This window comes from Mus caroli, chromosome 7 (genome assembly GCF_900094665.2).
Source record: "Mus caroli chromosome 7, CAROLI_EIJ_v1.1, whole genome shotgun sequence".
Taxonomy (NCBI): Eukaryota; Metazoa; Chordata; class Mammalia; order Rodentia; family Muridae; genus Mus; species Mus caroli.
In genome coordinates this window covers 18,984,777-18,999,221 of record NC_034576.1, presented here as the reverse complement: position 1 = coordinate 18,999,221, position 14,445 = coordinate 18,984,777, and the positions used below count along the sequence as shown (strand labels likewise).

Below are 14,445 nucleotides of genomic sequence, written 5' to 3'. Positions count from 1 at the left end.
TCTGTAGACCAGGCTGGCCTCAAACTCAGAAATCTGCCTGCCTCTGCCTCCCGAGTGCCGGGATTAAAACCGTGCGCCACCACGCCCAGCTGGCTTTCCCACTTTTTAGCCAGGACTTCATTCTATTACCTGAGCTCGGGATCTTCCTGCCTCAGTTTTGCATGTGGCTAGAACTATAGACCCATGTTCCCGTAAATAACTTCTGGCTTGTCTTTTTTTTTTTTTTTTTATGTGCACTGGTGTTTTGCCTGCATGTATGTCTATGTGAGGGTGGCAGATCTTGGTGTTACAGTTGTGAGCTGCTGTGTGGGTGCTGCGGTTTTGAACCTAGGTCCTGTGAAATGCAGTCAGTGCTCCTAACCTCTGAGTCATCTCTCCAGCCCCTGCTCTTCTGTTTTTATGAGAAAAAAGAAAAGAAAAATGGCTTGAGAGTGGAAAATGCACATGCAGGGGTGCACACCTGCAGTCCCAACATGCTACGGCAGAGGCAGAAGGACCTTGTGGGTTTGAGGGCAGCCTGAGAATCTTACCTCAAAACAACTTTTTAAAATGTGCTCTGTAGGGGTAGCTCTTCCCTCCCAAGGTTACACATCTGGCAATTGCCAGAAACAGGCCAGGAGCATCAACGCTTGGTTTCCCAGGGCTTGGCTTGATGTATGGCTTCAAACCCATCGGGAGCCACCACTGAACAGCTCCTGAAGGAACTGGAGCAAAGTCCCAGCCTTGGAATGGGAAGAGTTCACCTGTGACGGAGGACCCCAGAACAACGAGCTTCACCCCAGAAGCTGAGCCTCTTAGCCCCCACCCACGCATTTCCATTTAAGCCGCCAGCTCTTTTCTTTACAATGCACCAGACCCCGCGGGGAAAGGGAAGGAGCGGTACTCAGTGCCCCAGTACCAAGGCCTGGATTATTCAATGAGGTGTCCGCTCCCTTTGTTGGCGGGGGAGGGGAGCGGGGGGTCACAAGGCATCCAAACTCCACCTCTTTCCTCTGCCCTGCTGTGAAGGGGGAGAGAACAACCCGCCTCGTGACAGGGGGCTGGCACAGCCCGCCCTAGCCCTGAGGAGGGGGCGGGACAGGGGGAGTCCTATAATTGGACAGGTCTGGGATCCGATCCCCTGCTCAGACCCTGGAGGCTAAGGACTTGTTTCGGAAGGAGCTGGTAAGACAAGCTGGGCTGGGGATTCACCCAGGGACCTTGGTAGGATGTGGGCTGCGAACCTTGAGGTCCCCCGGAGTCCAGGAAACAGGCACAGGAATTGGAAAAGCAGGCAGCACGATAGAAGTCTTGGGGGACAAACTAAGGACGCGAGGTAACTAGCCTTTGCAGAGTCAGAACAGATTGGAGGGGTTACCTCCAATAAGGAGTACGAGACTGTCGGTGCACGGCATACCGGCTCAACTAGGGACCATCCTATGGCGAAAAAAACTCGGGATGAGCCTTAGGCTGCTTTTATATAAATACCTACTGATTTCCATCACAGTCCCCAAGTAACCCGGACTGCTTTCAAACTGTGGATCCTCATGGCTGAGCTCCCTAAGTTCTGTGGTTGTGGGAGGGTACCACTTCGATGGGATGGAGGACGATTAAAAATCGTGTTAAATTAGCACAAAATGGAAAGCAGGACTTAGCCGGGAAGAAAAAGGAATGTGAACTGGACCACCCGCTGGCCCTCTGTGAAGTGGAATTTGAACCCTAAGAGAGGGAGCTGGAATTTTTGGCAGTGCATCCACCCCGGGGTGCCGAGATAGCGAACTCGGCAAGGGGAGGTAAACAGACCTTTGGGAAGAGCGGGTGCTCAGTTTTGGAGATGTTTGTGATAGCTCACAGATCTGAGAAGAGAAGTAAGGTGGGGTTCTCTGGGTGGCCGGAGTCCCTCCACCCCCGCCCCCTGGTGTTCAAAGACAGTTTTTCCCTCCGCAGACTGGCCAATCACAATTGTGAAGATGAAGGCTCTGTGGGCCGTGCTGTTGGTCACATTGCTGACAGGTATGGAGCAAGGGCTTGCTGTGGTGCCTCTTTGTTCCTCCGTGGACTCTATTCTAGCCCTAGATCTCTTCTGCTGGCGGGTTGAGGCTGAGGCGGTTCTGAGACCTCTCTGAGATTCAATAGCCCTGAGCAGCTGTTTTATATACTCTTTATTTAGGCCTTGATTTCCCCTAACTATAAGAGGATTGATGGCTTAGTGGGTAAAGGTGCTTGTCATAAAGCTTGAAGACTTAACTCTGAGACCAACATGGTGGAAGGAGAGAGCCGATTCCCTCTAGAACTCCGACCTCCAAGGGTACACACACACAAAAAGTTGAAATATGTAATTTCTTAGTTGCTTTTAGAAGGGAGGTATACATTTTTAATTCCATACCTGCCTAGTCTCGGCTCTGAACTGTAGTATCTAAACAGACTCCACAGCCTCCAGACCCACTTCAAAGAGACCCAAGAAGACTGTAGGTCCTGACCCAGCCTTAAACTTACTCTACACAGGATGCCTAGCCGAGGGAGAACCGGAGGTGACAGATCAGCTCGAGTGGCAAAGCAACCAACCCTGGGAGCAGGCCCTGAACCGCTTCTGGGATTACCTGCGCTGGGTGCAGACGCTGTCTGACCAGGTCCAGGAAGAGCTGCAGAGCTCCCAAGTCACACAAGAACTGACGTGAGTGTCCGGCTCTTTCACCCTCGGCAGGCACCAGCTGAATATCCAGATCCAGGGTTGCCTATCTGGGTACCTACCCCCTTCTTGTTTCCTTTCTCAATTAGTGTGTAGCCCAGGTTGGCCTTGAATCCTCCTGCCTTCGTTAGCCTTCTGGATGCTGGGATGTACAGACATTTATTATTTGCTTGGCTTTTGGCTTTTTGAGACAGAATCCCATTCTGTAACTCAAGCTGGCTTCGAAGGCTCTGCAATTCTTATGCCTCCGCTTCTCAACTTCTGGGAATACAAACGAGTACCATCACCTCTTGCTCTGTGGTTTCTGGCCCTTCTGTCCTGCCTTCATCTCCTTCCTGTGTTTCCTCTGGGCCTGCAGGGTACTGATGGAGGACACTATGACGGAAGTAAAGGCTTACAAAAAGGAGTTGGAGGAACAGCTGGGCCCAGTGGCGGAGGAGACACGGGCCAGGCTGGGCAAAGAGGTGCAGGCGGCACAGGCCCGACTCGGAGCCGACATGGAGGATCTACGCAACCGACTCGGGCAGTACCGCAACGAGGTGCACACCATGCTGGGCCAGAGCACAGAGGAGATAAGGGCGCGGCTCTCCACACACCTGCGCAAGATGCGCAAGCGCTTGATGCGGGATGCCGAGGATCTGCAGAAGCGCCTAGCTGTGTACAAGGCAGGGGCACGCGAGGGCGCCGAGCGCGGTGTGAGTGCCATCCGTGAGCGCCTGGGGCCTCTGGTGGAGCAAGGTCGCCAGCGCACCGCCAACCTAGGCGCTGGGGCCGCCCAGCCTCTGCGCGATCGGGCCCAGGCTTTTGGTGACCGCATCCGAGGGCGGCTGGAGGAAGTGGGCAACCAGGCCCGTGACCGCCTAGAGGAGGTGCGTGAGCACATGGAGGAGGTGCGCTCCAAGATGGAGGAACAGACCCAGCAAATACGCCTGCAGGCGGAGATCTTCCAGGCCCGCCTCAAGGGCTGGTTTGAGCCAATAGTGGAAGACATGCATCGCCAGTGGGCAAACCTGATGGAGAAGATACAGGCCTCTGTGGCTACCAACCCCATCATCTCCACCTCAGTGCCCCAGGAGAATCAATGAGTATCCTTCTCCTGTCCTACAGCAACATCCATATCCAGCCAGGTGGCCCTGCCCCAAGCACCTCTCTGGCCCTCTGGTGGCCCTTGCTTAATAAAGATTCTCCGAGCACATTCTGAGTCTCTGTGAGTGATTCCAATCAGCTTCAGCCTCAGTTTATTGTTTTTGCCTTACCTAGCACACATTCCATGGCCCTGTCACTATCTGTAGAGGGAGGTGGTTTTGCAGCAATAGAAATGAAGCCTAGGACCTAGCAACATAAAAGAACAAGTGATCTACCACTGAGCCACGCCCACAGCCCCTCACTGAGGGATTCTAGGCAGGGGTTACCACTGAGCCACGCCCACAACCCCTCACTGGGGAATCATATCTACCACTGAGTCACGCCCTTCCAGCCCCTCATTGCGGGGAATTCTAGTCAGTAGCTCTACCACTGAGCCACACCCACAGCCTCTGGGGCTCTTCACCGCCCCCTACCCCAGGATTCTAGGCATGGGCTCATTTTTTTTTTAAGATTTATTTATCTTATGTATATGAGTACACTGCAGCTGTCTTCAGGCGTCAGATCCCATTACAGATGGTTGTGAGCCATCATGCGGTTGCTGGGAATTGAACTCAGGACTTATGGAAGAGCAGTCAGTGCTCTTAATGCTGAGCCATCTCTCCAGCACCCAGTACAGGCTCTTCTATTTAGCTATAGCCACCCTTCTTTTTAGTCTGAAATAGGATCTCAGCTGATTTTCCTTGCACTCCCTCTAGCCTAGTTTGGCCTTGAATATTTGAATCTTTGTCTTCAAATCAATCTCTGCAGGAACTGAGGAAGGCGTGTACCACTTCATATCGGTCAGTTGGGCTACTTTTCCCAACTTAAATACCCACTCCACAGCTATGCCTTGAATCAACATGTAAGAGACCTGGGTCGCCAGGCGGTGTTTACTTTTCTGTTGTCTTACCTCTCCTCCTCCGCCCTAGTCTTATCTGACACCCTCCTTGCTTTGTCTCTCCTCTTTTCCCTTCTAGGCTTCTTTTTCTGGCTTCCTGTTTTCCTGATCCTGTTATCTCACCCTCCCGCGGTTTCTTTCACTCTGGGCCTTTGGTTGGCGGCTTCTACGTGGCTCTTGGATCCTCAGCCTTTCTCCCTTGCTCTGAAGTTAGCTGGATCTTTGCTCCCTCTGGGTCATGGGGCCTTAGCCCCATTCTTTCTCCCCTGCCTGTGCTGTGTGCCTTTTGACTTTCCCAGCAAGTGTATGGGGAGTGAGTTCAGGCTGGGGACACAAAACCATTCTCCCCATGTCCTGGTACTCAAAGGGGTCATGGTGAAAGCTGGAGAGCCCCTGGCTGGCTTCTCCTCCCACCCCCTCAGTTCTCAGGGACTCAGCAGGGCTCCCACTAACAGGGGCAGGCTAGGGCTTGAGCTGTGTCTTGGGTCAGGCCAAGGCTTCAGAACTCAACTGCCTCTGGCACACCCGGAGCCTGCAGCTTTCCCTGGCATGGAACTCAGCATTATCTGGAGGCAGGCACCACTTCCACACATGACTCATTAGGCCCAATGAGAAGATGGGTCAGTGGGCTGAGTGACAGGGCCCTAGACAGCCACACTTCATGCCCAGGGGCTAGGAACACACCCCCAGAGCCTCACTACTCTCAAATATCAAGATGAGGGGAGAGTATCGAGGGAATGTCTCTCTCTGAAGACCTGAATTTTTGTGATGTTATTTGAGCCACGCTGGCCTTGAACTCTGAACCCTCCTGCCTCATCTTCAAAGGCTGGAATTACAGGTTCGCGCCACTAGGTCTATCTGAGAACTTAGTTACTTCTACAGAAGAGAGTTTGTTTTCACTGGTTTGAAACAAGGCCTCCTGTACCCAGAGCTACTCTCTTGCCAACTCACTGTAGAGCCAAGGATGACCTTGAACTCTGGTCTTCCTGGCTCCGAGTCCTTGGTGCTGGGTAGACAATGTGTGATCCTAACCCCCAGTTTTATGTGGTGCTATACAGATGGCATCCAGGGTTTCCTGCATGCTGGACAGGCCATCACCAACCGAGCCACACCCTCCTCCTCAGCACTTTGTTGTTGGTTTTCAAACCAGATCTCATGGAGCCCAGGCTGGCCTCAATCTAAATAACCAAGACTATCCCTGGTCTTCCTGTCTCTACCTAACAAATGATGGTGGGATAGAGGGATGTACAACCAGGAGTAGAGCCTTACTCCTAAACGAAGAAGGAACCCCACTTCCCTGTGGGCAGACCTGAAGGTAGAACAAGGACCACAGAAAGACATTACAGAACTAGAATTGTGAAGGAAGTCATGGAGGCCAGCCTGTTGTACAGAGTGAGTTCCAGGACAGCCAGGGCTACACAGAGGAAAACAAGAAAAAAAAATCAGAGCTGAATGACTAGCAGTTTTAGAACCTTAGCTGTGTGCTTCCCGTACCCTACCTGTGGCACAGGAAGCCCTTGTTGCTAAGAGGAGGATGACACTGGAAGCACCAAGCACCGGGCAGAGTAAGAGGGAAATCTGTTACATTATTCAGATGGGTGCTTGAGGACTGAGCAGGACTCTTTTCAAGAAGCAAAAGAGTCAGGCCTGGCGCCCACAGGGACTGAAAGCTAGCGGCGAGTTGGCCCCAGAGATGTCGCAACCCAGCCAGGGTCGAATCTGTTCCACCCCTTTCACAACCATCCCCCTGTTGTCGTCGTCGTCCCCCCCACCCCCACCCCAACTGACACGTGGGTTGCAGGGGCACCAGGCCAGCCAACCTAGAGTCTGGGCCCCTTAGCCACCAGCTGCCAGGGGGTCACTGTCGGTCAATGACAGCTCTGGGGGGGGGGGGGGGGGAGGGAGAAGGGCCTTGGACTCTAGCCTGAGAGAAAGGATGTTGTGGAAGGAGGGGGCAGGGAGGCAAGCTTAGGGCCTGCAGGGGCCTAGGAGGCCCCACAAGACCTAAAAACGGGAGAAGGGGGGTTGTGCCAGTTGGGGGACACTATGGAGCTCTGCAAGCTAAGAGGCTCTGCAGTTTTGACTAGCTGAAGAGGCAACTTCTAAAGAAGGGAGATGAGGGGATGCCAAGACCCCAGAGAGCATCAGAGGAGGTCTGAGGGTGTGCAGATGCAAAGGCACTGGAGGTGAAGGGAGCCGGGGCGCAGCATCCGGGACAGAATATGAGCTGAGGCTCCTGGGAAAGGAGAAGGTAGAGAAGAGCTAACCTGAGGATGCGGTGTGAGCTAGGGGTGAGATGGGGTGAGGGGAGTTGTTTGTAACACCCCCCCCCTTAAGGTGGGACAGCCTCAGAGAGAGAGTGAGTAGGCAGAGCAGCCAAGGCTGGGTGAAGATCAATGAGATTTGGAAGTGAGAATGCTGCCCAGTGAGGAGCCTTAGGCCTAAATAAAAAGCCTTGGATGTGGGATCTGCCTCCCAGTATCCACCAGAATGACAGAAGAGAGTGGGCTGGTTGTGTTGGTGTTGGTGCATGCCCGTAAATCCCAGCACTCACTAGAGAGGCAGAGGCAGGAGCATCACAAATTCCAGGCCAGCCAAAAATCCTATGTCAAAAAAATAAAAAAGTAGGTGGACACAGAGACAAGGGGGAGGCTCAGGGGGAGGGCGACCAGCTTGCCCCGCCCCCTCCCCAACCGGTTAAACCTCTGTGCAGGATCCTCCCACCGCCGTGGGCCTCCTGCGAGATCCTTAGATCCAGGTTAGTGCATAGCAAAGTGTTCCCCCACTTCCTACAGCTAAGGGATTGGGGTGGTGGGATCATGGTGGAGGGCGGTGGTGAATACTAGCAATGTCCCCCGCTACCCGTGCATCTGCCTCCAGGGTGCCCCTCCAGCCAGGATGAGGCTCTTCATCGCTCTTCCTGTCCTGATTGTGGTCGTAGCCATGACCTTGGAAGGTAAGAAAGAGGCTTGGAAGTGTGAAGCTGGTCTTGTGCCTGCGGCCCAGGCTTAGAAGACCCTCGAGGCAGGGCTCTGAGGTCCCTTTCTGTGTCATCATTCCACTACCGCCCTCCCATCGTCCCCCATCCCACCTGCCAGGTGCCTTACTTTTCTGTCAAAGTGGGTGCTGAAGGAGGCAACTCTGTCCAGAAAAGACACAGTAAGCAACGACCTAGGATACCACCTTTGGGATTGGCTAATCTTCCTAGAAGGGGCGGAGCGTAAAAACAAGGAGGTGAGCGGTGCAGTAAAATCAAATGTCCAATACCCTCCCCCATACTAACGAGTTTGCTCGCAACCCTCTCGCGGCAGGCCCAGCCCCCGCCCAGGCGGCCCCTGATTTGTCGGGAACATTGGAGAGTTTACCGGATAAACTGAAGGAGTTTGGGAACACTTTGGAAGACAAGGCCCGGGCAGCCATTGAACATATCAAACAGAAGGAAATTTTGACCAAGACCCGGTTAGGACCTTTCAGGACACGGGCGGGTGGTGTGTGTGCGTGTGCGTGTGCGTATGTAAAAGCCCTAGCAGACAGTTCCACACTGACACAATGGGGAAACTGCACCAGAGTGCTTGACACTTTCCCTGAAGTCATAGAACTGGATCTGAAGTCATAGAACTGGATGTCAAAGTGTTTGTAGTGTGGAGACAGGCCATGTAACTCCCAGCCAACTGATAGAGATGTTTCCAAGTCGTAGTGAAGGGCCAAGCTAGGCGGCTGACTGGTTAGGACAGACCCTGACCCCTCCCTGTGTACTCTTGAGACAGGACATGACTTGAGTCTCCGGGACAGAGAAAGAATGTAGGAGAGTTGGGGCAGGGTCACAACAGAAGCTGTGCAGGCCTGGACTCGGCAGTTTACACGGGCCAAAGAGAGATTAGGGCATTCTGGGTTAAGATCCCAGCAACTAGCCAGGCAGTGGTGGTGCACACCTTTGATCCCAGTATTCCTGAGGCAGAGGCAGGTGGATCTCTTTGAGGCCAGCCTGGTCCAAGCTAGTTCTAGGAAAGCCAGGTCTATACAGAGAAACCCTATCTCAACACCCCCCCCCAAAAAAAAGGGCCCCAGTAAAGAACAGAAATAGGAGTTTGAGATCAGCCTGGGCTACAGGCAAGGTTCTGCCTCAAATTGAAAACAACAACAAAAAGCAGGAGGTGAAAACACCTGAGAGACACCTGATATGCTGTAAACAGGTTGGCTAGCCAGTTTGGCAAGTAGACAAATCGTTCATTTAAAGTGAGGTCTGAGTTTGATTACAAATATCCAGCCAGGCCTAAACTTGGCAAAGGAGGTTTCCTTTGGAAGGAAAGTGCAAAGGCCCTGGGGTGGGAAGATCTGTAGATAAGAGAGAATGGCCTTCTAGAATTGGGGGGAGAACTTGGGCCAAGGACGGAGGCCAGGATGAGCGGCGAGAGCTTGGGCAAGCACAGGCTAGAGAAGGGGTGGGCGGGAAGCAAGAGATGGCAAGCCTTGTGGGGTGTAGCTGCACGTTTTTAATCCCAGCGAAAAATAAAAACAAACAAGATTTTAAAAAAAAAAAAAAGATAAGAAGATGGAAGGGAACTGAGGGAAGATCATGCAGTGTTTAAAATGCCTGTGTGGATCTGGTTGGTACCAGAATCCACATCTTTTTGTTTGTTTGTTTCAAGACAGGGTTTTCTCTGTGTAGCCCTGGCTGTCCTGAAACTCACTCTGTAGACCAGGCTGGTCTCGAACTCAGAAATCCACCCGCCTCTGCCTCCCAAGTGCTGAGATCAAAGCCTGCGCCACCACTGCCCAGCAGAACTCACATTTTTAAAAATCAGTCATAGGGTTCAGTTAAGAGCACTTGCTGCTCCTGCAGAGGACCAGCAGTCTGTGCCCCTACCCCCCCCCACACACACACACCTATGTCAGCACAGCTCACAGCAGCCCTGTAACTCCAGCTCCAAGGGATCCAATCCCCTCTACTGGATCTGCAGGCACTGGAGCACAAATACATGAACAAAATAAAGCTTCTGTATAAATGCCAGGCAGTGGTGGCACTCGCCTTTAACCCCAGCACTCCAGAGGCAGAGGCAGGCAGGTCTCTGAGTTCGAGGATACAGAGCTAGTTAGATGCAGACATTTCACCCTACAAAGGGAAGGACAGACAGATGGAACCCTGGCGTCAGGTGATGGGAAAGAGAGACATATGGAACCCTGGCTGCCAGTTGGCTAGGCTAGGAGCCTAGATCAGGGACATGCCTGGTGAAGACCTGAGGTTGCCCTTTGTCCTCTGTAGTTACGTGCTAGCCACCTCTCACACAGTGGCTGGCTTTGAAAGCCAGGTCAAGATGAAGTTCTTTGAGTTTTGGTTTCACGATGCTCTGATCTGGGCTGGGGATGTGGCTCAGTGCTTGCCTTGTGTGCACAAAGCCCACGGTACCCACATTGATTTGGGAGGTGCAGGCAGTAAGATTGGAAGTTCAAGGTCTTCATCCTTAGCTATATATCAAGATTGAGGCTAGCCTGGGCTACATGAGACCCTGTCCCAAAACACCCACACAAATTCTCTGGTCTGTGTGAGGGAACTGAGGCAGAAACAATGACACCTCCCCACCCCCAACCCAGGGTTTTCATCCCACAGACAGGATGAGGGGAGATAAGGAAAGGAACAGGAGGGGAATGGGATGCAGAGCTCTAGGTCCCTCGAGGGTCCAGCAAGCACTGACTCTGTCCCGTCTCTCTCTAAAGGGCCTGGTTCTCAGAGACATTTGGCAAAGTGAAGGAGAAGTTGAAGACCACGTTCTCCTGAGCACCTGGCGGGCCACCTCGAAGCAGCAAGGACATCCACGTCATGTGCCAGGTCCTTCTTCATCACACACCAATAAAAACCGTGTAGAGAGCAAACGCTCCGCTCCCTGAAGTGCTTTGGACTGGGGTGGGGGCTGAGGGATGATGCAGAGCCTGGGTCCCTTCGCTTGTTGGTGGTTTATGTATTTTTCTGTGTGAGGGTGTTTTGCCTGCATGTTTTTATGTGCACCTCGTGTGTACAGTACCCACAGAAGCCAGAAGAAGGCCTTGCTTCTCCTGAAACTGGAGAAGGTCCTGAGCTGCCATGTGGGTGTTGGGAATGGAACCTGGGTCCTCTGGAAGAACAACAGCCAGGGCTCTTAAGTGCTTTGACATCTCTCCAGCCCCCCACCCCTGTCTGCATACCTTTCACGTTATGGTTCCCCAAAGAACCTTGAGAACCCTATTCACGTCAAACACTGAGGCTCAAAGAAGGAAAGTTCTTGGTGCAAGGCACCCAGTCAGACAGCAGGGAGTAGGGCTGAATGCATAGCCTGCAATGATGCATAGCTTACACTCTCCTGTTTAGTGTGATCCAGAGGAGGCTGGATTGGACGTTTCAGCGCAGAGAGTAGACACTCATTAAACCGCAAGTGGATGATGCAGAGGACTAGGGAATGGTGGACAGGACGGGTTTCTCAGGGTAGCCCTGGATGTCTCAGAACTCCCCATAAGCCAGGCTGGCCTACACCATATGCCTCTGCCGCCTCCGGAGTACTAGGATTAAAGGAGTGTGCCGCCGCCACCACCACCTAACCCTAGGCCTGCCTTAACACACTGAGTTCGTACAGAAACCAAGGCATGCTAGGCAAATAGTCTACCACTGAGCCCCACACCACCAGTCCCTCACTGGGGGATCCTAGGCAGGGAGTCTACCACTGAGCCACGCGATTCTTTCCTATCTCATTTCTTTTCACATTTTCTTTTTTTCTTTTTCTTTTTTTTTTTTAAAGATTTATTATATGTAAGTACACTGTAGCTGTCACACTCCAGAAGAGGGAGTCAGATCTCCTTACAGATGGTTGTGAGCCACCATGTGGTTGCTGGGATTTGAACTCTGGACCTTTGGAAGAGCAGTCGGGTGCTCTTACCCACTGAGCCATCTCACCAGCCCTCTTTTCTCATTTTCAAGGCTGGGTCTTACTCTGTATTTTTCTACATAAAGCAGGCTGGCCTGGAACTCACAAAGATCCCCGACTCTTCCATTCCAAGTGCTGGGATTAAAGGTGTGTGCCACTACCTCTAACTCTTTGGAAATACTTTCAAAAAAACTTTTTTTTTTCATTGCTTTTTATAAAAAACTTTGTGGGAGCTGGGCAGTGGTGGTGCATGCCTTTAATCCCACCACTTGGGAGGCAGAGGCAGGAGGAGTTCTGAGTTCGAGGCCAGCCTGGTCTACAGAGTGAGTTCCAGGACAGCCAGGATAGAGAAACCCTGTCTCAAAAAACAAAACAACAACAACAAAATTGTGGGAAAACTGCTAATTAAGACTGAAGGCCACCATGACAGGATAGCCTAGCCTGTGGGCTGGGGCGCAGTAGGGGAGACCCTCTTCCTTAGCCAGTCTCCTTCTCTGACCTTGCCTGGGGGAATTCTAAGCCCCCATACTCTCCTCCACTTGAAGAATGTCACATGGCCCCAATTAGATGACAGGATCAATTTCCTTTTTCCAGACAAAACCTGTTCAGACTGCACTGAGATTCCTGAAATGCTTCGCCATGCTAATGAGCCCCAAGCCAGTGACCTCTGCCCATACTGGATGTCCCTACCCTCAGTCCCCCCAAACTTTTAAGCCTTCAGTCAGCCTAAGGAAAGTTATTCTGCCCACTGACAGCAGGTCTGGGGTGGTCTTTCACCTTACAACTCGCAGGGGTTCTGAACCCCACCCCACCCCCAGCCGCTCACATCTCTACTTCCTTTGCCCTTGTGCATTGCATCACAATTCACGGGGGATGGGGCGACCCAGGTAACTCATTGTATTATGTGTATGCATGTGCATGTCCCCGGTGAGTGTGGAGTCCAAGGACAACTTGCCTGAGTTGCTTCTCTAGGTCCTGGGGCTTGAACTCCGGCCATGGGTGTTGGTGGCAAACGCCTTAATAAGATGGGCTGGGGAGATGGCTCAGGGGTTAAGAGCACTGACTGACTTCGGTTCCAAGCATCCATAACGGGCAGTTCCCAATTCCCTATAACTCCAGTTTCCATGGGAACACCTGTGTACAACACCCTCACCAGTTTCCATGGGAACACCCATGTACAACACCCTCACAACATATACATAATTAGTTCCATTTATTTTTTTATTTTTAGGGTTGGTTTTTTGAGATAGGGTTTCTCCGTGTAGCCTTGGCTGTCCTGAAACTATCCTGAAACGAGGCTGGCCTCAAACTTAGAGATTTGCTTGCCTCTGCCTCCTGAGTGCTGGGATTAAAGGTGTGTGCCACCACCACTTGCTGCATAATTAATTTCTGAAATATTTTTTTTAAATATTTTTTTATTTGATACAATTTTGTGCAGTCTAGGCCAGCCTCAAACTTGGATGATGATAAACCATGCATCTTCCTGCCTCCACCTCCCAAATCCTGAGTTACAGACTTCTGCCACTGTGCCTAGTTTTATGCAATGCTAGAGACAGAACGAGACTTCGTGTGTGCATGGTGAAGGGTTCCACCAATGGAGCCGCAGCCTCAGCCTCTCTTTCACTCCAAATTCCCTTGCCAGAGACCTCAAGCATCCATCTGAAGAAGTGAGCAGTTAGAGACCCGTGGAAGACAAGAGGAGGGGGACTCGGGGGCAGGGAGGCATGCGGGCTCAGCGTGAGTAGGGATTCTCAACCATGAGAAGATGGGGACCAAGAGGAGGGAGGAGAGCAGACACCTGGGAGATTGAGGTCGGAGGATCACCAGGAGCTGGAGACCATCCTGACTACAGTGTAATGGTCTCAAAAACAAAGAGGTCAAAGGAGAGTTCGTGCTAATTTTGCTGGCTGGCACTCTCCAACTTGAAGACAGTTCAGGTCTCCGGGATGTGACTCTCTCTGCTATCACACTAGGGTGGCAGCCTGTCCCATTCTCCATGCAGATCCCTCTTCTTTCTCCCCAGCTCCCTCCCTGACACACTTGTTTTTCAGTTGCCCCTGGTGTCCACCCTGACCGACCTTCAGCCTGCCCCTGCCCCCAGGATGAGCAAACATTGCAGGCAGCAAATAGCAAACAGCCCACAGCCACTTTGTATGCTGACTTTGGCTTAAGGGCAAAGGACAGAGACCTTCCTCAGCCCTAGACCCAGCCCCAGCTCCCTACCTTAGCCTACCTCTTGAGCTGTAGGCTTTGCATGGGGAAGGTTGCTTTTGTTCCAGCATGGTGAAATGATGAAAGACAACTAGATTCAGACCCGGACCCCATCACCAACTACTGTCTTGGTTTCCTCCTTTTGTAAAGATTTTTTTTATGTATGTAAGTACACTGTAGCTGTCTTCAGATATACCAGATGAGGGCATTGGATCCTCTATGCATGATTGTGAGCCACCATGTGGTTGCTGGGAATTGAACTCAAGGAAGAGCAGTCAGTGCTCTTAACCACTGAACTATCTTCCAGCCCTCAATTTTCTCTTATGTAAAAAAAAAGAATGCTAGGTAGGGCTGGGCAGTGGTAGGGCACGCCTTTAATCCCAGAATTTGGGAGGCAGAGGCAGGTGGATTTCTGAGTTCGAGGCCAGCCTGGTCTATAGAGTGAGTTCCAGGACAGCCAGGGCAATGAGGGGCTGGGGGCGTGGCTCAGTAGTAGAGCCCCTGCCTAGAATCCCCCAGTGAGGGGCTGGGGGCGTGGCTCAGTGGTGGAGCCCCTGCCTAGAATCCCCCAGTGAGGGGCTGGGGGTGTGGCTCAGTGGTAGAGCCTCTGCCTAGAATCCCCCAGTGAGGGGCTGGGGATGTGGCTCAGT

The 14,445-nt window shown here is 52.3% G+C and overlaps 2 protein-coding genes across 2 annotated transcripts; both read left to right on the top strand.

Moving 5' to 3' along the window:
- The first annotated feature begins 991 nt into the window (after nt 1-991).
- Nucleotides 992-3,863, top strand: Apoe (apolipoprotein E). The gene is made up of 4 exons (XM_021167561.1): nt 992-1,164; nt 1,927-1,992; nt 2,485-2,653; nt 3,027-3,863. The coding sequence occupies exons 2-4, from the start codon at nt 1,950-1,952 to the stop codon at nt 3,751-3,753; spliced, it is 939 nt and encodes a 312-aa protein (XP_021023220.1). The 5' UTR covers nt 992-1,164; nt 1,927-1,949; the 3' UTR covers nt 3,754-3,863.
- A 3,486-nt stretch (nt 3,864-7,349) lies between these two features.
- Nucleotides 7,350-10,562, top strand: Apoc1 (apolipoprotein C1). Its single transcript, XM_021167301.2, has 4 exons — nt 7,350-7,449; nt 7,572-7,647; nt 8,003-8,150; nt 10,407-10,562. Exons 2-4 carry the CDS (start codon nt 7,590-7,592, stop codon nt 10,465-10,467), a joined length of 267 nt encoding a protein of 88 aa, XP_021022960.1. The 5' UTR covers nt 7,350-7,449; nt 7,572-7,589; the 3' UTR covers nt 10,468-10,562.
- Nucleotides 10,563-14,445: the final 3,883 nt, after the last annotated feature.